Here is a 26,659-nt window from a genome sequence, read left to right on the forward strand (position 1 = left end):
TTTCCTTTAGTTTTTTATTTTTGTTTAAAAAATAAATAAAATAAATAAATAAATGCACCGTCATGTGGCACTGGAAGCTAATACAGAACAGACAGGCCAGTAATCATGCCACAATAATGTTGTCATGTTCGCTCTTCAGTCATGATCAACAACGTTGTTGGCAGAGCAAGATTCAGACCTGAGAGCTCCTGTTGTGGAATACATTGAACAGGACAAGAGAGGCTTCGTAACAAAGAGTAAACACAAAGAGATATCAAGTACGTTTTATACAGTGTGTGCTCCGATAGAAAGGTCCCTTTGCAGCGTGCAAATTACTAAACCCTTCCCGTTAAATCAGGAAGAACTCATCTGATGAATTCACCATTTCAATTTAGTATGACAAAAACCTTGGAAAGATGCTTCATAAAGGAGTTAAATGACATAAAATACTAAAAATCATATGATCTTGTCCCAATCCATATGTATTGAGTTCTACTAGAAATCGGAAACTATTTTGCTGCCAGGTTAAACAAAGTGATTACTTGGCAAGTGGTTAGCGGTGGTTTCAGTCTATGGTCCACATTGTGAGGTCATTGTATGGTGATAAAAAATGCTGTGGGTGGGCAACTCTTAAACATGAATTTATTCAAAGAAAATAGTTTTAGATCTAACTATGTTTGCTTTCAAAACTACGGAAGGCTGATGTTCTCGAGAGTCTTCTCATAGATAAGGTGTCACCTCGACTTTCTGGCCTTGATGACTTACTCCTTTGGAATGGGTTTCTAAGGCTTGTAGTGTTACGTTGCCTATCAAGTTTATCACTTATTGAGTAACTCTTCTTTGCGTGTTGGTACAACACATTGGGCTCCTCTGCAGAATAACTATTTGCCCTTTCTATTTTTGGAAACGATAAGTTATTCAAGAATGTTTTTGAAGTTGAACTTTCATGAGAAGGTAAACACTTGTTTTTTCCTTCTGGATCAGGATCTTCATTATCTGAACTTGGATGACTTAGCTCAGCTTCTCGTTCTGGATGACAAGCACTAAGATCTTCGACTTTTTCTCTGACACATCCTGGAGATGTTGACCTTTCTGCATTAACCTGCGCAGTGTTGTTTACACACCTGGTGTCAATACAGTCTGTAATACTTGTGTATTCTGCAGACTTTACAGGTACACAAAGATTACTATAATAGCTTCTAGATGGAGAAAACATAAAGCTTTGTGATTTTACTATAGGTGTCTCTTCTAAAACAAAAGGAGCCGTCGCAAGTAAGCGACTGCTTTTTGAACGCTCTAATGTGTGGTACATAGGAGGGTCCAATTCCCAGGGATTTGGGCCACTTAGTAAACCTGGGTGTTCTTGAAGATAACCAATGTTGTCCATTGTTGTTCCTTCCTCATAACTAGGATTGCGACTACAACTACTCCCACAATGGGAAAAAGAGCTACAACCTCGACCTGCTCCAGCTGCATCAACAAGGCGGTCACTACATCCAGCATTCATTGAGCTTTCTCCACAGTCTACACCAAACTGCGCCTCATCCATAGCTGAAACATAAATATCTATGCAGGAAGAAGGTCTTCTAGAGTCTGGAGCTACTGACAAAGAATTAAGTGGTGAAGAAGGCGGTTTTATATCTTTTGATATAGAATGTGAACTTATAGCTCTGTGTAGACTTAATGTCCTCTCTTTAAAAAAACCTTCAAACTTTTCCAACCCACTTTTGTCCTTCAAGTTTGTTGCATAAAATGACTGACTTCTCATTCGAGGCAAAAGAGTTGGAGATGTAGGAGACAATGGCTCTTCTCCAACCGGGTCTATAACATCATGTAATTTATAACTGTTCCCTTCTTGACTGTTAAAACTGCTCTGCCTTATAATATAGGCCGCATCAGTACAATCTGAAGAAGTTCTAGATCTTGCTTTAGTTGTTTCTACTCTTTCAACTCCAGCAAGTTTTTCCATGGCTGTAGCCATTCTTCCAAGCATCTCTTCAAGCTGAGCAAGTCTTATATCTACTGTTTGAAGGGACGCCTTCATGAAATGTTCCCGTTCATTGACTTCCTCAAGGCGCATGGACATATTTTCCACTCTGAGAAAAAAAATAATATTTATTACATAAAATCTAATGTCAACAACATACATCTTATCATTTTTATCTAAATGATTTTAATGACGTAGTGTTTCCCAAAGATCAGACCTTCTAGATATTACATACTTGTCAATAGATTATGTACCCTTTCATGCAGAATTGAAAGAAATATAAATAAGAATGCACTTTTATTAAATATATTACATCTGTCCTCCAAATTGTTCTGCAGTTTAGCAGTGCATTGCCGTAGAATTCTTACATTATGGTTGAAATTCAGTTTACTCTTCCAATTCAACCATTGCTTTTTCAACATTTTTACAATTATGTCACTGGCAAATAGTAAGGCATGTCAATAAATATATTACTTATTTTAAATACGCAGGGGAATGAGGTAGAAGTCTTATGTTTTACAGAGGTATATCCTTTGCCTAGTACAAAAATTCTATTTGGCACCCTCTCCAAACCTAAGCTTATGGTGGAAAGATGTAGCACTGCCCCAGCTAAGTATCTAAATATTTCATTGTTTAGGATTACTAAAACATGACTGCTTTTTCTAAAAATAGCAGCCCATTTAATTCACTGGATCTGAACTGCAATATCAGAAGCAACCTGTTGACACTTGAGGCACTGTTTCTGGAAAAAAAGAAGCCATGTTTTTCTAATTATGGACAAGCACATTAAATACATCATATTCATCAGATTACCGTATAACATGCACCCTATTTTTTTTCAAGGAAATGTGAGTAAAAAAAAAAAAGTGTGACTTGGAAGCACTAAAGTTAATGCCACATCATTCCCCCAAGTCTGAATTCCCCTGTGCCATCTTTTCCCTCCTCTGTTTGCTCCCCGTGCCATCTTTCCCTGCCTCTGTTTGCTCCCCTTTGCCATCTTTCCTTTCTTCTATTTGCACCCCTGTGCCATGTCCCCCCCCCCGCCCCCCCCCCCGCAACTGCTCCGCCGTTTTGTTTTTATTCCCCCTGACCTGGCCTGTGTCTCTCTCTGGATGCGCTCTGGCAGCTTGTCTTGTGGGGCTGTGAGGTCAGTGAAGCACTGACAAGTGGTGTCCCTTGCCATCTCCTCTGCGCAGCGTCAGGGACGTCACTCTTCAGCCCCCGCAGTCGTGGCTGCTGTGGACTTGGCGGATGATTTATCAGCGTATGACACGCAGGTAGGTTTCCTGCTTCATGTTTTAGTTTAAAAAGTGTGTGTTATATGCTGATAAATACGGTATATATGCTTCACACAGATGATTTCACTGTTGTTTAACTAGCATATTGCTAGTAATACTGCATAATAAAGTAAGCTATAGAAGCCAAACAGTTAAGCATATTAACACCATATACTACCTTCTACTTTCTGAATATTTTAGCTTTAGTGGGTTACCAGTAGGAGTTTTCAATGTTGCTTAGTAATTCACAGCATCAGGATATAGTAAAGCAGGGAGATTTAAACGGTCTTTTTTGTCTTTTATATACATTAATCATTTATTCTTTCTTTTTTATACATATCAGTCAGATTATAATCAAGGCCACATGACAGAAAAGAAGGGTTCAGTCTCAATCCTGTCTATAATTTTAGAAGAGAGGTGGGTCCATGAGCATGTTCTCTCCTAAGTGTTATGTTTGGCAGAACTGTTTCTTTCATTTTATTTCCCCTGTATGTAAATTTTAGATATGTGCTTGCAGAAGGGTTAGTTTTAGCTAGAGTATGGTACATGCCAGACTTCTGTTGTGTCTGGCTTTAGTTGATGCCTTAGTATATTTAAGGATCTAGCTACTATGCTTAGGTGCTTGTTATATGACCTGCTGCCTAGTACTGTCTGTGTCTGTTATGTCTATGTGGGTTTTTAGAATTTGATTGGTGTTTGCACGTTATCTTGGAAATTCTGCATAAGACGTCTACTCCCTTTAAAACTACCACTCCCAACAGCTGCTGACAACAAATGGTGAGCTGTCATTTCTTTTTATTGCTGGCATTTTATACAAGATTGTATAAATTTCTTGCGCAATTCCTGACTGATCCCAATATTTTGCCCTACCATGAGTCCTGGGGTATATGAGTACTGGCAGTCAATGTTAGGACCCACTAAAGGTGACTGCTAGGTGAAGCCTAATTATTCAATCTACCCATCATTGTCATTGTAATAAGAGAAAAATATGGAAACCTGATGTATTTTTTCTAGATGAAAAAAAAATCAGGAAGTGTCTTTATGAATTAGATGGAGAAAAGTATTTTGCTGAAAGAGTTAAAAAAATGTACAAAAATAATATAATTTAATTAATTTACACGAAAACCAGACCTCATTTGTCTGTATGTATTTTGTATGCAGCATAGGAATCCCTGGCCCTTGAATTCTTAAAATTTTTCAATGCCTGCCTATAGTGTATGTTGGTTAGAGATCACGAATATGTCATTAACCCCTTAAGGACCAGGCCATTTTACACCTTAGGACCAGAGTGTTTTTTGAACATCTGACCACTGTCACTTTAAGCATTGATAACTCTAAGACGCTTTTACCTATCATTCTGATTCCGAGATTGTTTTTTCGTGACATATTCTACTTTATGTTATTGGTAAAAGTTTGTCGATACTTGCATCGTTTCTTAGTGAAAAATTCCAAAATTTGATGAAAAAAATTGAAAATTTTGCATTTTTCTAACTTTGAAGCTCTCTGCTTGTAAGGAAAATGGATATTCCAAATAATTTTTTTTTATTCACAGATACAATATGTCCACTTTATGTTTGCATCATAAAATTTACGAGTTTTTACTTTTGGAAGACACCAGAGGGCTTCAAAGTTCAGCAGCAATTTTCCAATTTTTCACAAAATTTCCAAAATCACAATTTTTCAGGGACCAGTTCAGGTTTGAAGTGGATTTGAAGGGTCTTCATCTTAGAAATACCCCATAAATGACCCCATTATAAGAACTACACCCCCCAAAGTATTCAAAATGACATTCAGTGAGCGTTTTAACCCTTTAGATGTTTCACAGGAATAGAAGCAACGTGAAGGCGAAAATTCACAATCTTCATTTTTTACACTTGCATGTTCTTGTAGACCCAATTTTTGAATTTTTACAAGGGGTAAAAGGAGAAAATGTGTACTTATATTTGTAGCCCAATTTCTCTCGAGTAAGTACATACCTCATATGTCTATGTAAATTGTTCGGCGGGCGCAGTAGAGGGCTCAGAAGCGAAGGAGCGACGAGGGGATTTTGGAGAGTACGTTTTTCTGAAATGGTTTTTGGGGGGCATGTTGCATTTAGGAAGCCCCTATGGTGCCAGAACAGGAAAAAATACCCACATGGCATACCATTTTGGAAACTAGACCCCTTTAGGAACGTAACAAGAAATAAAGTGAGCCTTAATACACCACAGGTGTTTCACGACTTTTGCATATGTAAAAAAATGTTTAAAAAATTTCACTAAAATGTGTGTTTCCCCCCAAATTTCACATTTATGCAAGGGTTAATAGCAGGAAATACCCCCCAAAATTTGTAACCCCATCTCTTCTGAGTATGGAGGTACCCCATAAGTTGACCTGAAGTGCACTACGGGCGAACTACAATGCTCAGAAGAGAAGGAGTGATATTTGGCTTTTTGAGAGCAAATTTTGCTCGGGGGCATGTCGCATTTAGGAAGCCCCTATGGTGCCAGGACAGCAAAAAATACCCACATGGCATACCATTTTGGAAACGAGACCCCTTGAGGAACGTAACAAGGAATAAAGTGAGCCTTAATACCCCACAGGGGTTTCACGACTTTTGCATACGTAAAAAAAAAAGTTTTTCACAAAAATGTGTGTTTCCCTCCCAAATTTCACATTTTTGCAAGGGTTAATAGCAGAAAATACCCCCCAAAATTTGTAACCCCATCTCTTCTGAGTATGGAGGTACCCCATAAGTTGACCTGAAGCGCACTATGGGCGAACTACAATGCTCAGAAGAGAAGGAGTCATATTTGGCTTTTTGAGAGCAAATTTTGCTCGGGGGGCATGTCGCATTTAGGAAGCCCCTATGGTGCCAGGACAGCAAAATAACCTCCACATGGCATACCATTTTGGAAACTAGACCCCTTGAGGAACGTAACAAGGGGTACAGTGAGCATTTACCCCCCACTGGTGTCTGTCAGATCTTTGGAACAGTGGGCTGTACAAAATTTTTAATTTGCACAGCCCACTGTTCCAAAGATCTGTCAGACACCAGTGGGGTGTAAATTCTCACTGTACCCCTCATCACATTTCGTGAGGGGTGTAGTTTCCGAAATGGGGTCACATGTGTTTTTGTTTTTTTTTGCGTTTGTCAAAACCGCTGTAACAATCAGCCACCCCTGTGCAAATCACCTCAAATGTACATGGTGCACTCTCCCTTCTGGTCCTTGTTGTGTGTCCCCAGAGCACTTTGCGCCCACTTATGGGGTATCTCCGTAGTCGGGAGAAATTGCATTACAAATTTTGGGGGGCGTTTTCCCCTTTTACCTCTTGTCAAAATGAAAAGTATGGGGCAACACCAGCATGTTAGTGTAAAAAATTTTTTTTTTTACACTAACATGCTGGTGTAGACCCCCAACTTCACCTTTTCATAAGGGGTGAAAGGAGAAAAAGCCCCCCAAAATTTGTTAGGCAATTTCTCCCGAGTAGGGAGATACCCCATATGTGACCCTAAACTGTTGCCTTGAAATACGACAGGGCTCCAAAGTGAGAGCGCCATGCGCATTTGAGGCCTGAATTAGGGATTTGCATAGGGGTGGACATAGGGGTATTTTAAGCCAGTGATTCCCAAACAGGGTGCCTCCAAACTCTCAGCATGCCTGGACAGTCAACGGCTGTCCGGCAATACTGGGAGTTGTTGTTTTGCAACAGCTGGAGGCTCCATTTTGGAAACAGTGGCGTACCAGACGCTTTCATTTTTATTGGGGAGGGGAGGGGGGCTTTTTATTTTATTTTGTGTTAGTGTAGTGTTTTTAGGGTACAGTCACATGGGCGGAGGGTTACAGCGAGTTTCCCGCTGCGAGTTTGAGCTGCCGCGCAAAATTTGCTGCATCGCAAACTTGCAGCCTGATACTCACTGTAAGCCCCCTGCCCATGTGAGTGTACCCTGTACATTCACAGGGGGGGGGGAGACCTCCAGCTGTTGCAAAACCACAACTCCCAGCATGCACAGTTTATCAGTGCATGCTGGTAGTTATAGTTTTGCAACAGCTGGAGGCACACGGGTTGGGAAACACTGAGTTAGGAAACAGACAATGTTTCCCAACCAGTGTGCCTCCAGATGTTGCAAAACCACAACTCCCAAACATTCTCAGGCATGCTGGGAGTAGTAGTTCGGCAACATCTTTAGAGCCAGATGTTGGCGAACTACAACTCCCAGCATGCTTGGAGTTGTAGTTTTGCAACATCTGGAGGACTACAGTTTGCAGACCACTAATACAGTGGTTCCCAATCTGTGCCCTTCCAGATGTTGCAAAACTACAACTCCCAGTATGCCAAAACTGTCCAGGCATGCTGGGAGTTATAGTTCTGCAACATCTGAAGGGCCAGATGTTACAGAACTACAACTCCCAGCATGCCTGGACAGTAAGGGCATGCTGAGGATGTGTAGTTTTGCAACATCTGGAAGGGCACAGTGGTCTCCAAACTGTGGACCTCCAGATGTTGCAAAACTGCAACTCCCAGCATGCCCAGACGCCAAGGGCTGTCTGGGAATGCTGGGAGTTGTAGTTTACAGGGTCCCATTACAGCAATGCATGTCGCTTTACGGCAACGTGCATTGCTGTAAAGGGCCCGACTGCGGCTGAAGATCAACTCACCTGTCGCCGCTGCCGCTGTCTCTGCCGCCGGGATCCGGGTCTTCAGGGACGAGGTAAGTACCGGGGCCGGTCCCCAGCACTCCCCCGTCCCCCGCCACGTCCTCCGGTCTTCCTCCCGTCCTCTCCGGACTTCAAGGGGCCGTGCAGGATGGGAGGAAGTAACCGCCCCCACCCCCCTTGCAATTGGGCGGTTAGTTAACCGACGGATCGCAGGGGATCGGAGGAGGTGGCAGGCTTGCCACCTCACTCCTAGGCTCCAGCATGGTCCTGGCTGTCTGTGACAGCCGGGATCATGCTAAATTACCGGGCGGTCGGGTCCCAGAGACCCGATCAGCCCGGTATCGCCGCAGATCGCAAGGGCGATTTCCCTACATGGCCCCCCTCGGCGTTTGCCCTGGATGCCTGCTGAAGGATTTCAGCAGGCACCCGGTTCCGATCTCTGCCCGGCGAGCGGCAGAGACCGGAAAACGCCATGATGTTGTGGAACGTCATTGGTCCTTAAAGCCCAGGGTGCCATGACGTTCCACAACGTCATTGGTCCTTAAGAGGTTAAAAATATTGAGGCCGAACAGAATACAGGGTATCATGGAGAAGCACTATACAGATGAAACTCGAAACATTAGAGTATCGTGCAAAGTTAATTTATTTCAGTAATGTAACTTAAAAGGTGAAACTAATATATGAGAGAGACTCATAACATGCAAAGCAAGATAGTTCAAGCGCTGATTTGTCATAATTATCATTATTATGGCTTACAGCTCATGAAAATCCCAAAGCCCCCCCCCCCCTAATTACTATGATTTGGGGAGCCATGTCATCTGCTGGTGTTGGTCCACTGTGCTTCATTAAGTCCAGAGTCAATGCATCTGTCTACCACAAGATTTTGGAGCACTTCCTGTTTCCTTTCCTTTTAAGTTGCATTAATGAAATTGTACATTAGTGTTGCCAAATGGCTCTAGTTATTAAGATACTGGATTCAGAAAGTTAAACAGGTTTGTAAATTACTTCTGTATAAAAATCTTAATCCCTCCAGTACTTATCAGCTGCTGTATGTTCCATAAGAAGTTGAGTTGTACTTTTCAGTCTTACCACGGTGCTCTCTGCTGATACCTCTGTCCGTGTCAGGAACTGTCCAGAGTAGAAGCAAATCCATATAGCAAACTTATCATGCTCCAGACAGTTCCTGACATGGACAGAGGGGTCAGCAGAGAGCACTGTGGTCAGACTGAAAAGAACTACACAACTCCCTCTGGAGCATACGGCAGCAGATAGTACTGGAAGGGTTAAGATTTTTTAATAGAAGTAATTTACAAATCTGTATAACTTTTTGGTTCCAGTTGATTTGAAAAATTGTTTTCCACCGGAGTACCTCTTTAAGGACACAGACAATTTAATTTTTGCATTTTAAATTTTTCCATCTTGCCTTCTAAGAGGCATAACTTTTTTTTCTTCCATCCACAGACCGATATGAGGGTTTATTTTTTGTGCGACCTAATATACTTTGTAATTACACCTTTCATTCTACCCGAAATTGTACCGTGCAACCAAAAAAATATTATTTGGTGGGATTAAAAGAAAACCGCAAATTAGTTATTTTGAGGGGTTTTGTTTTTACAAAATGCACTTTATGATGAAACTGACATGTTCTATTTATTCTATGGGTTAATATGATTAAAACAATACCTATAGTTACACTGCTTTTAAAAAAAAGACTAACTAATTTTGCTAAAAAAGAATGTTTAAAATGGTGCTATTCTGACCCCTTTAACTTTTTACTTATTTTTAAGTATACGGGGCTGTAGGATTTGTTGCGCCATGATCTGTAGTTTTTATCGGTACCACAGATGCGTATATGTGACTTTTTAGCCACTTTTATATTGCCTTTTTTGGATGTGATGTGACCAGAAATCTGCAATTTTGTTTACGTCTACGCCGTTTACTGCATTGGATCATTAACATTATATCTTAATAGTTCAGTCTTTTACACATGCAACGACACCAAGAATGTTTATTTATTTTATTGTTTTACATTTTTTTATTTGTAAAATGGGAAAAGAGGGTTATTAAATTTTTTATTGGGGGAAGGGCTTATTGACATTTATTAAAACTTTTTTATAGGGGACTTATTGAAATATTTTACTTACTAATACTGATCAGTAGATTTAAATGGATACAAAACAAAGGGGGATGTGCAGCTCACAATTAACTAGCCGAGGTAAGGAGGTTGTACGCCTACACCTGGTGTTCGGGGTTTGAAAAAGAAATTTAAACAGTAACCAACCCCTCAAGACTAGTACCAGTTGCCTGATACATGGATGAACAATATGATAATAGTAGATACCTTGATCGGGCTTCAATTATAGGATACAAATTTTAAAAATATATAATAAATGTATTTAACCTCTTAAGGACCCAGGACGTATGGGTAAGTCCTGGGTCCCGGTCCTGTGATATAACGCGGGGTCACACGGTGACCCCGCATCATATCGCGGCGGGCCCGGGGTCATAGTGAAGCCGGGACCCGCCTCTAATAGCGCGGCACTGATCGCTGTGCCGCGCGCTATTAACCCTTTAGCCGCGCGCTCAAAGCTGAGCCGCGCGGCTAAAAACTAAAGTAAAATGTGCCGGTTAGCTCAGGGAGCTGTTCGGGATCGCCGCGGTATAATCGCGGCATCCCGAACAGCTGTAGCACAGGAGGAGGTCTTCTTACCTTCTCCTGTGCTGTCCGATCGCCGAATGAATGCTTCAAGCCTGAGATCCAGCATTCAATCGCCGAAAACACTGATTGATCCATTCCTATGGAGATGTATCAATCAGTGTAAAAGATCAGTTAATGCAATGTTATAGCCCCCTATAGGAGCTATAATATTGCATAAGAAAAGTGTAAAAAAATCATTAACCCTTTCAATTATCCCTTCCCCTAATAAAAGTTTGAATCACCCGGCATTTCCAAAAATAAAAAAAACATGATGTAAATAATAATAAAAATAAACATATGTGGTATCGCCGTGTGCGGAAATGTCCGAATTATAAAAATATACTGCTTTTTAAACCACTCGTTCAATGGCGTACGCACAAAAAAATTCAAAAGTCCAAAATAGCGCATTTTTGATCACTTTTTATACCACAAAAAAGTGAATAAAAAGTGATCAAAAAGTCTGATCAGAACAAAAATGGTACCGCTAAAAACTTCAGATGACGGCGCAAAATATGAGTCCTCACAGCGCCCTGAACACAGAAAAATAAAAAAGTTATAGGGGTCAAAAGATGACCATTTTAAACGTATAAATTTTCCTGCATGTATTCATGATTTTTTTTTGGAAGTGATACAAATTCAAACCTATACAAGTAGGGTATCATTTTAACCGTATGGACCTACAGAATAAAGATAAGGTATCATTTTTGACAAAAAATGTACTGCGTAAAAACAGAAGCCCCCAAAACTTACAAAATAGTGTTTTTTCATCAATTTTGTCGCACATAGATTTTTTTTCCCGTTTCACCGTAGATTTTTGGGTAAAATGACTAATGTCATTACAAAGTAGAATTAGTGACGCAAAAATTAAGCCATTATATATAATTTTAGGTGAAAATTTTTAAGAGTTATGATTTTTTAAAGTTAAGGAGGAAAAATTGAAAATGAAAAAATGGAAAAAGCCCAGGTCCTTAAGGGGTTAAAATATAATATCAGATAGTATATTTTGACCTCATAGCACAGGGCCCTTGTGTCACATGCCTACTGAGGAAAGGGCCATGTTTTACATATAAGAGCCCTGAAACGCGTCTAGGTGTATCCAAGCTACCTTTACACCACCGATACCTAACCACGCACTTACCTGAAGATTCTGTCCAGTCTTGAATACTTTGTGTTAAACCAGCAACACCATCTGAGTCCAACCTCTAGGCAGCATTGCCAAGCGCCTGTGACGTCACACGCCATCAGGATACCACGAGGTCTGCAATAATCCATCGCTTGATACCATCTATAGCGAACGATCTTGGAAGCAGCTTTTATTCAATCTGGTCTGTGGCAGGCAGACCGCCGCGGTGACTCATGCCAGCGTCTATTACCATCCAGGACTTACGGACCTCACCATCTATCAGGTGACATCACCACCTCAGGTGATGCTATGTTGGGACTTGCACTAGGCTGGTAACTACACTTCATCCATTTACATTCATTATATCGGAATCCCATATTACTTACGGGACTTTAGATTATTTCTGGACTATCAGTTGCCTGATTTTATATTATCTTATTAATGTTAGATATTGGTGTTTGTTCTTATTTGGATTTTATGTTCTAATTATATATATCTGTTTTCCTCTGCACACGGGCCCTGTGCTATGAGGTCAAAATATACTATCTGATATTATATTTTAAATAAATTAATTATATATTTTTTTAATTTGTATCCTATAATTGAAGCAAGATCAAGGTATCTACTATTATCATATTGTTCATCCATGTATCAGGCAACTGGTACTAGCCTTGAGGGGTTGGTTGCTGTTTAAATTTAATACTGATCAGTGTTATACATAGTCATAGCACTGACTGGTTGTATCTGCAATCTACTTATATGGCCTGCCTTCTAGAAGCAGACCAGAGAAGAAGACTGCAGCATCTGGCCGGAGCAGGTTAGAGAAGCGCTACCATGGCGGCCATGTTAACTCATCTGATCTCCCGCGATTACACCGTTAGTGGTCTGATGAGTCCCCCTGACCCAGTGGCGGATCCAGAGGGCCCTCCCTGACACTATTCAAACTGGACATTCCCTCATGCAAATATAGCCTGATAGTGCCCCTTGCGAGATTAGACTCTGTATCTGCAACTGCCCTGACCACTTCAGATGCCTTGATCAGTATCAATATACTGCTGATAACAGAAGCTGGCCGGTTCCGATCACTGTGTCGGTAGATGCGTACATGTACGTCGCTGTGGGCTAAGTACCAGGGCATAACGATGTACATGTACATTGCGTGTCCTCCAAGGGTTATGGTTTGGTCTTTGTCTTTATTCGTTAAAAGGATAACAGCCTATCAGACAAGAAAAGAGTCAACTCTTCCATACTTCAGCCAAGATTAGGGTGGGTTCACACTACGTTTTCTCCCATACGGGAGCGCATACCGCAGGGGGGAGCTAAAACCTTGCGCTCCCGTATGTCAACGTATGCGCTCCCGTATGTCATTCATTTACAACCGGACCTAAAACTGTGGTCAACCACGGTTTTAGGTCCGGTTGTAAAAGCGCATACGGTGCAAAAATGAGCCGACCGGACCGAACGTTTCAATCCGGCCGGCTCATTGAAATGAATGACATACGGGAGCGCATACGGTGACATACGGGAGCGCGAGGTTTTAGCTCCCCCCTGCCATATGCGCTCCCGTATGGGAGAAAACGTAGTGTGAACCCAGTCTTACTTGCATACTGCTTTAACATTTCTGGAGTACTTACCCAATGGGACAACTAGAATATCGAGAAAAACTAGATTTTTATAGACAACTCCACAGGAATTTTAAATAGTGTTTCTTGCACAATAGTGACCGCTATGCATCTCTTCCAATTGCTCAATTGGAAAAGTAATAAGGAATATGAAGTTACCAAAATGGTCTTGTAGAAAATCTACTATCATGAAAAACAGTATTCTACGTGTGTTGATTTAAAAAAAAGGGTTAACTAGTTGTTGGGACATCACGGATGTAGCCTTGTTTAATCTGCATGTAGTATAGTAGGGCAAAGAGAGATAATTGGAAAAAGGGACATGGCCTTAAAGAATAAGCGTAGGTGTAGGTGCGGTGAAGACCATTAACAAGATATTGGTTGACAGGGGAAAATGAATCTCCTTCCACTCAATATAAAGCTGGAGCTGATTAGGTAAATTGTTACGGCCTTGAACAAAGAAGACATTTTCTTCAAATACATTTGTAGAACACTCCCTGGACTATGTAATGAAACATTAAAAGCAGGACTCTTTGATGGCCCTACAATTCATAAACTCTTTAAAAATGTAACCTTCACTACAGTTACCAATGTCATTGAAGCTTTAAAGCTTGGTGTAATTATGTATTTTGCCCAAAACTTCTTTGATAACCATGAAACAGTTGACAACCACGAGACAATTTTCACAAATTGGATACTAATATGAGCATAAAGGTATGCGTTCACACCACTTACCCAGATTTCTAAAAAATCTTATTGATTTTAGTGGGAAACAAAAGGAGATGTTCCATCACAACATCAATGGAGAAAAGGATCAAGACAGATGGGACAGACACATAGGAAGAGATTTATCAAAACCTGTACAGAGGAAAAGTTGACCTCTTGCCCATAGCAACTAGGGATGAGCGAATCGAATTAGACGAATCGGAATTTGTTACGAATTCCAGGAAAAATTTGATTTGCAAATCTAAAATGGCGGATCCACATGTGAAGACATGGGGCAAGGAATCCTGGGAATGTGGGATGACCCTGAATCACATGCAGAGAGAGAGAGAGAGGGACAGAGAGCAGTATGTGTTGCATAGAAAAGCATTTTTACAGCAGCCTTCACCTCCCAGTCACATCTTAGTTCTATTGCAGAGAGAGAGGAGTTTTGCAGAAAATCTTTTTACAACAGCGATTCAGCTCAAGCCTGAATCCAGCCTAGAAGCACTGATAGGGAAGAGGGTGAGATTGAGAGAGAAAGTGCAATTTTGAATGTAGTAAACAGCAACTGTGTGCTGCAGCACTGGTGTGTAAAGCTAATAGCAGCCAGCCAGTTAGGGTGAGCAGAGCACAAAAAGAGTATTGTCCTCTATTAAGTGTAACCTGTGCATACATCTAAGTGGTGAACCATTTTGTTCCTGTTAAAGTCTTAAGGGCCTAGATACTGTGAAGAACCAGCCAAAAGTACACACCTGCTGGTGTTGTAGACAAATACTGTTTTAAGCGTACTGGAGCGCATTGTCCTCCCCTCATAAGTGCATACCACATATGTGCATCTAAGTTGTGTACCATTTTGTTCCTGTTAAAGTCTTAAGGGCTTAGATACTGTGAAAGGCCAGCCAAAAGAACACACCCGCTGGAGTGGTACACAAATACTTTTTTAAGCATACTGGAGTGCATTGTCCTCCCACATACGTACATCTAAGTGGTGTACCATTTTGTTCCTGTTAAAGTCTTAACCTCTTAAGAACATAGGGCGTACCTGTACGCCCTACGTCCGTTCCTAAAAACGGGGTCACACCGTGACCCCGCATCACACCGGGTCGGTCCCGGCTGCTAATCATACCCGGGACCCTGGGCTAACAGCATGCGGCACCGATCATTGTGCCGCGCGGTGTTAACCCTTCAGATGCGGTGATCAAAGTTGATCGCCGCATTTGAAAACAAAAGTAAATGCTTCCTGGTAGCTCAGTTGGGCTGATCAGGACATCGCTATAAAATCGCGATATCCCGATCAGCTGGGAGGCAGGCGGAGGTCTCCTTACCTGTCTCCGCGGCTTCTGATCGTCGATTGATTGCTCCAAGCCTGAGCTACAGGCTTGAGCAATCGAGCCCCTATCTGACTGATCCGTGCAAAGCTATGGCTTTGCAGGGATCAGCATAGGAGATCAGTGTGTGCAGTGAAAAAAAAGTGAAAAAAAAGTTAACAAAGGTCATTTAATCCCTTCCCTAATAAAAGTTTGAATCACTTTCCTTTTCCCATAAAAAAAACTGTGTAAATAAAAATAAACATATGTGGTATCGCCGCGTGCGAAAATGTCCGAACTATACAAATATATCGTTAATTAAATCGCATGGTCAATGGTGTGCACGCAAAAATTCCAAAGTCCAAAATAGTGTATTTTTGGTCACTTTTTATATCATGACAAAATGAATAAAAAGCGATCAAAAAGTCCGATCAATACAGAAATGGTACCAATAAAAACTTCAGAACACGGTGCAAAAAATTAGTCCTCATACCGGCCCATACGTGGAAAAAAAAAGTTATAGGGGTTAGAAGATGAGAATTTTTAACATATAAATTTTCCTGTTATGATGTTTTTCTGAAGTACGACAATATCCAACCTATATAAGTAGGGTATAATTTTAACCGTATGGACCTAAAGAGTAAAGATAAGGTGTTACTTTTACCCAAAAATGCACTGCGTAGAAATGGAAGCCCCCAAAAGTTACAAAATGACATTTTTTCTTCAATTTTGTCGCACAATTAATTTTTTTTCCATTTCGACGCAGATTTTCGGATAAAATGACTAATGTCACTGCAAAGTAGAATTGATGGCGCAAAAAATAAGCCATCATATGGAATTTTATGTGCAAAATTGAAAGCGTTATGATTTTTAGAATGTGATGAGGAAAAAATGAAAATGGAAAAACGCTTAAGGGGTTAAGGGCCTAGATACTGTGAAAGGCCAGCCAAAAGTACACACCAGCTGGGCTAAATACTGTTTTAAGCGTAGTGGAGCGTATTTTACTCCCCTCATATATGCACTAAGTATGTCAGGCAGAGAAGTGCCAGGACGTGCACAGAGGAGTGGCAGAGGCAATTCATCAGGTATAGGTCGCAGCAGACTATGGGCGAGTGGCAGCAGGAGTCGCAGCGAGAGCTCCCGGTATCAGCTAACGGTCGTGTCTCGACCAGCAACCCATCTGCCGTCATTGATTGGTTAACACGGTCATCCGCTTCATCAAAAATGACATCTGACACCGCAGTCAACAGTCGGTGTGTTCCTCAGACACAACCCTAAGTTGGCATGGCCCGGGAGCAGTCCCTGTCCTCCCATTGCCTCTGTCCTATGCTGTTTCCTCCCCACAGAAGTATCTTATGCTGTGGGTTCAACTCTACAATTTGGTGAGGACGATCTACTAGAGGACAGTCAGCAGCTACTGCCCAGCCAAGAAATGAAGGAGACATCCGCCTCTTCCTCCATTAGGCAGGCAAGTAGTGATGAGGAGAGTGGCGTGGGAGGTGGTGTTGCGAGCGTTCAGGCTCCTGAAGCAGACATTGTCGAAGAACCTGAGGAGGACATCAGTGACGTGCAGACACAACTCGATGATGATGAAGCCGATCGCACTTAGGGGCCAGGTGCAGAAGGGGCTTCATCATCATCAGGAGAAGAGGGTGGCAGGTTGCCCGTGAGGCAGCAGCTGAGCCAGCAAGGTGGTAGCATGGTTGACAGTAAGCATGGTGGCAGAAGTGGGAAGTCTTGAGCCAACCGTGCCCAGGGTAGACCCCCTGCTTCGTGGCAGCCTACCTTGCTGGGAGGTAGGGGAACAGGGGTTCCTGGAGTCGGCGGCAGTAGCAGCCAATCAGTGCAGACTGTTGGTGGGAAAATCCGCTACTCGGCGGTGTGGCAGTTTTTCATTAAGCATCCGGAGGATGTTAACCTGGCCCCATGCAAGATGTGTTGGCAGAAGGTGGCCAGGGTTCCAATCTTGGCACCACAGCCCTGCGTTAACATATGCAGTGCCAACATAAAGCGGCCTGGGAGAACAGTGGCTCCAATGTGGTGGCCCAGCCTGCTGCATCACCCAGTGGCACGCCGTTCCCTGTTTCAGACAGCCAAGGCTCCACCACCTCAGCCAAAGGGAGCTGTGTGTCATACCCATCTTCTGTCGCTCCAGATGCTCCTGCTCCTCCTACTTCGAGTCAGTCATTCCGCCAGCAATCCATCGGCGAAGCCATGTCCAAGAGACCACAGTAGGCGCCCACTCACCCAACGGCGGAGAAACTGAATGTGCTCCTGTCCAAGTTGCTGATGCTGCAATCCCTCCCTTTTTAAGTGGTGGACTCTGCACCTTTCAGAGAACTGATGGCTTGTGACGAGCTGAGATGGAGAGTCCCAAGCTTTCATTTCTTTGTGAAGAAGGCAGTACAAGCCCTGCACAATTTTGTGGAACAGAAGGTGGGCCAGTCCTTGAGCCTGTCAGTGTGTACCAAAGTGCATGGCAGCGCCGAAGTGTGGAGCTGAAACTACGGTCAGGGACAATACATGTCCTTTATGGCCCACTGGGTGAATGTCGTTCCTGCACAGCCACAACAGCAACTTGGACAGGTCACGCTGCTTCCGCCTCAATGCTCTCAGGCCATTGGTCTTGTGACAGTGTGCGACTCTGCCTCCTCATCCTTCACCGTGTCCTCGGCCTCCACTGCATGGACAAGTCTCAGTGCCCCTCCAGCATACCATGTGTGCAGGGCATGGCAGTGTCACACTGTTCTTCACATGATTTGCCTTGGCGAACTGAGTCACACAGGGGAGGAAATGCTAAAAGTCATTCATCAAGAAATCGAATGATGGCTTACTCCATGAAAACTGGAAATGGGAACCATGGTGACTGACAACGGGAAGAACATCTTGTCTGCACTGCGACAAGGAAGCCTGAGACATGTGCCCTGCATGGCACACGTGTTCAATCTGGTTGTCAAGAAGTTCTTGAAGTGTTCCCCCATCTGTAAGACATACTAACAATGGAAAGGAAACTGTGCATGCACTTCAGCTACTTGTGCATCGCAAAGCACACCCTCCTTGAGCTGCAGCTTCAGAACGGTATCCCCAATATAGTCTGATTTGCAATGTTTCCACATGTTGGAATTCCACCCTCCATATGTAGGACTGACTGTACGAACAGAGAAAAGCCATCACCGATTTCTTGAAGATCCAAGCGGATAGGGGACTCCCCTGTGACACCTGCTATTTGCTCAGGCCCTTTGAGGAAGCCACCTTATTAGTCAGTTGCCAGGATTACGGGATGAACAACATCATTCCCCTGCTTCATTTACTACAACACATGTTGGAAACGATGGCTGATCACGGCACTGGAGCCTACATCTCACGGCCACATGAGCCCTGAGGGGGCTGAACTGGAGGAGAAGCACAGTTTAGGTTTCGCGAGACGGGCGGTTTTTCTAGTCATCTGACAGGAGAGGAGGAGCAGGAGCAGCCAGAGGAAGGCAAGACAGAGGACCCAGACACACATGCAGTGGAGATGCAGGCAAAGTCACTTCCATAAATGGTACGATGCATGCTCACTTGCTTGCGTACTGACGGCTGAATTGTCACCATTCAGCAGCGGGATGACTTCTGGCTCTCCAGCTTATTGGACCCTCGCTACCGGCACAAAATGGGGGCCTTTTTTACAACCACTGAGAGGAAGGACAAACTGACCTACTACAGAGACATCCTCCATAGTCAGTTGGCTGATGCCTATCTGCGCCATTGTCTATCCTCTCGCAGGTTAACCTTCCACTGCCATGTCTGCTGCGGAGGGGTGGGGTGGCAGGAGCAGTACCAGCTCCCGCATAGTGAAACAACTCATCAGCAGCATGTAGACCTGGAACAGGACCTAAACCAGCAGGTGGCGGCATACCTTGAGATGCCCATGCCAACACACCTTGAATATCCATTGGACTTCAGGGCAGCCAAACTTGATTTGTGGCCGCAACTAGCAGAGTTTGCCCCGTAAAAGCTGTCCGGCCTGGCCAGTAGTGTGCCATCAGAGCGGGTGTTTAGTGCGGCGGGGGCCATAGTAACCCCAAGGAGAATTCCTCGGTCCATGAAAAATGTGGAGAGACTGACATTTGTGAAGATGAATCAGGCATGGATCAGCCAGGATTTCCACCCACCAATGCCTGATGCATCAGAGTAGATTGACCATGCTGCCACACCAGCACTTCACAAATATGGATAGTGCAAAACGTATTTAAGGTGCTGCTCCCCAATTACAGAAATCCCTTCGTGTCAGACCACAGGTAAGTATTGAGGATATGCATTAGCTAAAACTTAACTTTTTTTTAGGATAAAGTACAGTATATGTACCCAAAATGTTTTTAGAAAGGTGTGCAAAAAACACCATGTGCCACCTACACCACCAAGTATTGATGTGATGCAAAGACCTCTAAAAGGAGGAAGGGAAAAACATATGGTCTATTGTAACTGGTGGGGGTAAAAACTTCCCCTGTACGGCCCTACTCTCGCATTATTAATTCCCTTGTTGGCAAGTGTTACTCTCCCTAAATAGGGCGGTCCCACACAGGAACCTCTCCCTATTTCCACCTACAAACACTGCCATTTCACAGTATTTTTCGGTGGTAATAGGGAGTTCCCTGTATGGGGCTGCCCTTTTTAGAGCGAGTAACACTTGCCAAGAAGGGAATTAATAATGTGAGAGTAGGGCCTTACAGGGGAAGTTTTTACCCCCACCAGTTACTATGAACAATACAAAGTGTTCCCTTCCATCGTTTAAAGGTCTTTGCATCACATCAATACTTGGTGGTGTAAGTCGTACATGGTGTTGTTTGCACACCTTTCCTTTTGTTTGCAAAAAAAAAAAAAATTGGGTACATATATTTTATCCTAAGAATATTATTAACCCCTTAAGGACTCAGCCCATTTTGGCCTTAAGGACTCAGACAATTTAATTTTTACGTTTTCATTTTCTCCTCCTCGCCTTCTAAAAATCATAACTCTTTTATATTTTCCTCCACAGACTAGTATGAGGGCTTGTTTTTTGCGCGACCAGTTGTCCTTTGTAATGACATCACTCATTATATCATAAAATGTATGGCGCAACCAAAAAACACTATTTTTGTGGGGAAATTAAAACGAAAAACGCAATTTTGCTAATTTTGGAAGGTTTTGTTTTCACGCCGTACAATTTATGATAAAATTGACATGTGTTCTTTATTCTGAGGGTCAATACGATTAAAATGATACCCATTATTATATACTTTTATATTATTGTTGCGCTTAAAAAAAATCACACTTTTTAACCAAATTAGTACGTTTATAATCCCTTTATTTTGATGACCTCTAACTTTTTATTTTTCCGTATAAGCGGCGGTATGGGGGCTCATTTTTTGCGCCATGATCTGTACTTTTTTTTGATACCACATTTGCATATAAAAAACTTTTAATACATTTTTTATAAATTTTTTTTAATAAAATGTATTAAAAAAGTAGGAATTTTGGACTTTTTTTTTTTTCGTTCACGCCGTTCACCGTACGGGATCATTAACATTTTATTTTAATAGTTCGGACATTTACGCACGCGGCGATACCAAATATGTCTATAAAAAATGTTTTTTACGCTTTTTGGGGGTAAAATAGGAAAAAACGGACGTTTTACTTTTTTATTGGGGGAGGGGATTTTTCACTTTTTTTTTACTTTTACTTTTACATTTTTTTTTACACTTGAATAGTCCCCATAGGGGACTATTCATAGCAATACCATGATTGCTAATACTGATCTGTTCTATGTATAGGACATAGAACAGATCAGTATTATCGGTTATCTTCTGCTCTGGTCTGCTCGATCACAGACCAGAGCAGGAGACGCCGGGAGCCGCACGGAGGAAGGAGAGGGGACCTCCGTGCGGCGTTATGAATGATCGGATCCCCGCAGCAGCGCTGCGGGCGATCCGATCGTTCATTTAAATCGCGCACTGCCGCAGATGCCGGGATCTGTATTGATCCCGGCACCTGAGGGGTTAATGGCGGACGCCCGCGAGATCGGGATCAGCCGCGCATGACACGGGCATCGCTCCGATGCCCGCGGTTATGCACAGGACGTAAATGTACGTCCTGGTGTGTTAAGTACCACCTCACCAGGACGTACATTTACGTCCTGCGTCCTTAAGGGGTTAAAGGGGTTATCCAGGAAAAACTTTTTTTTATATATCAACTGGCTCCAGAAAGTTAAATAGATTTGTAAATTATACGGTAAACAAGAGAAAAGATCCAGCAACTCACCGCCGAGATGACCGAGCAAGTGGAGGCACAGCAATATTGTTGTCTACCCCTTCGTATCTTAAAGATATTTGAGACCTGTTAAAAATTTTTCAAGGTTTCTCATGGCAACCCACTTTTTCTTTCTGTTCTATTGACGTTGAGAGCCTGTACACTCGCGTCCCCCATGACGCGGGTGTGCAGGCTGTCCGTCAAGCTATGCAGGATACTGATAAACCTCCATCCTTCATACAATTTATCTGTGAGGCATTATTTTTATTTTATCTAATAACTGTTTTCAATACGAGAATAATTGGTTTAGACAAAAACATGGAGCAGCCATGGGGACACCTACCTCATGTACATACGCTAATATTTTTCTTTCTGTATTTGAGAGACAATATATATACACTATGTCTAATCCATTTATTGGATCTATTAAAGGATACATGAGATATGTCGATGATATTTTGGTAATCTGGGAAGGGACCCAAGAATCCTTTGGTAATTTTGTACACTATTTGAACGTCACGAATGACAAAAATATGAAATTTACAAGTGTCTTCGGTGACAAAAGTTTGGACTTTTTAGATGTACGGATTACTATAGAAGATAACAGAATACAGACTGAAGGGTTCAGAAAAAATATTGCAAAAAACGCATACTTGCACTATAATAGTTCACATCCAGACCACATAAAAAACTCCATTCCCTTTAGTCAAATGACACCCCTGAAAAGAATCAATAGTGACAGCAGTAAATGTGAATCGCAGATAAAAGAACTAGCTAACAGACTCCAAAAAAGAGGTTACCCTAAAAAAATTATGGACGCTGCCAACAAAAAAATAAATAATTTTAACAGGGATGAACTGTTAAACAGTAAACACGGTGGAAATTCCAGCAATGAAAGAAATACAGACCGCTGCTTTTTTTCCTTTAAAAACAGCCAAATGAACGATGTAATAAAGAAAGCAATTCTGAATAATTGTTTTTTGTTACAAAAAGATCCGGATATAACTGAAATTACAACACAATATCCTATGATCATTTACAAAAAGAACGGAACCATTGCTAACTTTATAAAAAATAAACATAAAAAAAGTTGTGCACAAAAATCGCAGGAAAACTGTAAATACAATGTACCTGCTAGTATTATAACTCTAGGTGGATATATTCATCATGTGCAAGATTTAATCACAGGTAGAACTACGCATGTGGTATATTTTATAGAAGATTTTATATAGGAAAAACGAAGCGACAATTAAATACACGCTTCCGAGAGCATCTATATACAATTAGAACCGGCAGAGGCACTACTAGACTTATTTTACATATGCAACAAGTTCATAACTGCAAAACTGAACAGCTAAGATTTGGAGGACTCGAGAGGGTTAACTCACCCATAAATGGAGGAGATCGCGAGGCAGCTCTGACCCAGACAGAAGCCCTGTGGATATTAGTAAAGCAAAGAGAAAAACAGGCGCTCCCTTGTGAAGAACCAACGGATCACAGGTGTGTGGGAGGGGGAGGGAAAAGTAAGGCTCACCCTTCCAGGTTGTGCGTACTCCCACACAACCAAGATGTGCGTTTGGTATGATGATCTCAGTCTGCAGCCTTCCCAGAGATGGCGTAGAGATGTGAGGTGAACTTCAGAGATGATGGGAATATCGGCGCTGACCAAGGAGAGGACAATAGAGCCAGGTGTGTAGCGAACAGATTTAATCCAATGCGACGCGTTTCACCGCGCTTGCGCGGTTTCATCAGGCATAACAAACACTTCTCAGGGAGGGATTTATATACACACAGGTATTAACCCCTACCTGACAAAGTAAATTTTCACAAAAAGTGTATATATATACTCATAAACTACATTTAAATACTTAAAATAATTCAAATAAGCATATATACTCATAAAATGCATCAAGGAAATATAATAATGAATAAAAAATTAGTAAAACAAAAAATGAAGCCAAGAATTATAATAAAGAAGGAATAATGGAAAATAGGGAAAGGACCAGGCACACATAATGCGTGGGACATAAAACATACACATACATAAAATATATATGCATATATACACATATGCGCACACACCCGCATGTGTGCCAACCCTACTGTATATGGTCAAGATATGATAATTAACAGACGTATATACACACATGTATACATACACATACATATACATACACATGTACATAGACATATGCGGGCAAAGACGTATATGCACATGAATGCACCCACATGTATACATATTGAAACAAAAATAAAATTAAAATTAAAACAGAAATAATATTACTAATAATAATAATGATAATAATAACAATTGATAGAAGATCAGAAAAATAAAAAACTTTTTTACATAAATATATACTTATGAGAGTATAACACATGAAACAAAATAATACATAACAACAATCTTGTACTGAAAACAATCAGAACTACCCCAGTAGTCCGAACTGGCGTTACAAGAACTCTAATTATTGAGATAAAAAACGCTCAATGTGTACTACTACTTACTGATATTAAGCACTTAATTAAAGTGCTAGGTGAAAAAGAGGGGGAGTAAGAGGGGAGGAAAGAAGGAGGGGGGAGGGTAGAAGGATCGTTGGTATACAGTTGTAGAGGTGACCACATGGGAACAAGTGACCACAGAGAAGCCATTTTTACCAAAGGATGGGTATTATTTAACATTCTCTATGGTCTCATTAGGCCCATTAGGGGTCAATGTTAAGAGCTTGTGAATCCAGTAGGATTCACGATTAATAAGACGTTGATACCTATTTGAATGATCAGATGGAATTGTTTCAAGAATTGTTAATTTTAGAGACTCCAAATTATTATCATGTTTAAGGGTAAAATGTTTTGACACACTATGTAGCAAGTATTTATGTTTGATGTTCCAGCGATGTTTATTCATACGTGCCCGCACTGTTTGTACAGTGCGGCCTACGTATAGAAGATTGCAACTGCATGTTAATAAGTATATGGCAAAGGAAGTATTGCATGTAACCTTATCCTTAATATTATATGATAATCCGGTTTGGGAAGAAAAAAATGATGTGGTTCGTTCTTTGATTAAACTGCAACAAAGACAGCGTGAAATCCCACAAGGGGTACAAAAACCGTCTCTAGATATTATAGAACATGGTTTGGCCTTATATTTACCTGGAGCTATTATATTTTGCAGGGTGTTTGCCCGTCTAAAGGTGACTCTGGGAGTTGGAGGAATCAGCTCCTTGAGAACTGGATCTTGGAGCATGATTGGCCAATGTTTGTGTTACGCCGAGCGCTCCGGGTCCCCGCTCCTCCCCGGAGCGCTCGCTTCACTCCCTCCGCTGCAGCGCTCCGGTCACGTCCTCTGACCCGGGGCGCTGCGATCCCGCTGCCAGCCGGGATGCGATTCGCGATGCGGGTAGCGCCCGCTCGCGATGCGCACCCCGGCTCCCCTACCTGACTCGCTCCCCGTCTGTTCTGTCCCGGCGCGCGCGGCCCCGCTCCCTAGGGCGCGCGCGCGCCGGGTCTCTGCGATTTAAAGGGCCACTGCGCCGCTGATTGGCGCAGTGGTTCCAATTAGGGTTTTCACCTGTGCACTTCCCTATATTACCTCACTTCCCTTGCACTCCCTTGCCGGATCTTGTTGCCTTAGTGCCAGTGAAAGCGTTCCTTGTGTGTTCCTTGCCTGTGTTTCCAGACCTTCTGCCGTTGCCCCTGACTACGATCCTTGCTGCCTGCCCCGACCTTCTGCTACGTCCGACCTTGCTTCTGCCTACTCCCTTGTACCGCGCCTATCTTCAGCAGCCAGAGAGGTGAGCCGTTGCTAGTGGATACGACCTGGTCACTACCGCCGCAGCAAGACCATCCCGCTTTGCGGCGGGCTCTGGTGAAAACCAGTAGTGGCTTAGAACCGGTCCACTAGCACGGTCCACGCCAATCCCTCTCTGGCACAGAGGGTCCACTACCTGCCAGCCGGCATCGTGACAGTAGATCCGGCCATGGATCCCGCTGAAGTTCCTCTGCCAGTTGTCGCTGACCTCACCACGGTGGTCGCCCAGCAGTCACAACAGATAGCGCAACAAGGCCAACAGCTGTCTCAACTGACCGTTATGCTACAACAGTTGCTACCACAGCTTCAGCAGTCATCTCCTCCGCCAGCTCCTGCACCTCCTCCGCAGCGAGTGGCCGCTCCTGGGATACGCTTATCCTTGCCGGATAAATTTGATGGGGACTCTAAGTTTTGCCGTGGCTTTCTTTCCCAATGTTCCCTGCATCTGGAGATGATGTCGGACCTGTTTCCCACTGAAAGGTCTAAGGTGGCTTTCGTAGTCAGTCTTCTGTCCGGAAAAGCCCTGTCATGGGCCACACCGCTCTGGGACCGCAATGACCCCGTCACTGCCTCTGTACACTCCTTCTTCTCGGAAATCCGAAGTGTCTTTGAGGAACCTGCCCGAGCCTCTTCTGCTGAGACTGCCCTGTTGAACCTGGTCCAGGGTAATTCTTCCGTTGGCGAGTATGCCGTACAATTCCGTACACTTGCTTCAGAATTGTCCTGGAATAATGAGGCCCTCTGCGCGACCTTCAAAAAAGGCCTATCCAGCAACATTAAAGATGTTCTGGCCGCACGAGAAATTCCTGCTAATCTACATGAACTTATTCACCTAGCCACTCGCATTGACATGCGTTTTTCTGAAAGGCGTCAGGAACTCCGCCAAGATATGGACTCTGTTCGCACGAGGCGTTTCGTCTCCTCGGCTCCTCTCTCCTCTGGTCCCCTGCAATCTGTTCCTGTGCCTCCCGCCGTGGAGGCTATGCAGGTCGACCGGTCTCGCCTGACACCTCAAGAGAGGACACGACGCCGTATGGAGAACCTCTGCCTGTACTGTGCTAGTACCGAACACTTCCTGAGGGATTGTCCTATCCGTCCTCCCCGCCTGGAAAGACGTACGCTGACTCCGCACAAAGGTGAGACAGTCCTTGATGTCTACTCTGCTTCTCCACGTCTTACTGTGCCTGTGCGGATGTCTGCCTCTGCCTTCTCCTTCTCTACAGTGGCCTTCTTGGACTCTGGATCT

The 26,659-nt window shown here is 42.9% G+C and overlaps 1 protein-coding gene across 11 annotated transcripts in view; it reads right to left on the bottom strand.

Annotated features, from left to right (window-relative positions):
• The window catches only part of TRPM3 (transient receptor potential cation channel subfamily M member 3), a 714,607-nt gene continuing 687,948 nt past the window's right edge, over positions 1-26,659 (bottom strand). For all 11 annotated transcript variants that reach the window (XM_056523079.1, XM_056523077.1, XM_056523078.1 and 8 more), the window contains one exon: positions 1-2,075. In XM_056523079.1, the coding sequence (XP_056379054.1) occupies positions 647-2,075 (1,429 nt within the window). In that variant the 3' untranslated portion in view covers positions 1-646. The remainder of the gene's footprint in view (positions 2,076-26,659) is intronic.

The sequence above is a fragment of the Hyla sarda genome, chromosome 1 (assembly GCF_029499605.1).
Source record: "Hyla sarda isolate aHylSar1 chromosome 1, aHylSar1.hap1, whole genome shotgun sequence".
NCBI classification, from domain to species: domain Eukaryota; kingdom Metazoa; phylum Chordata; class Amphibia; order Anura; family Hylidae; genus Hyla; species Hyla sarda.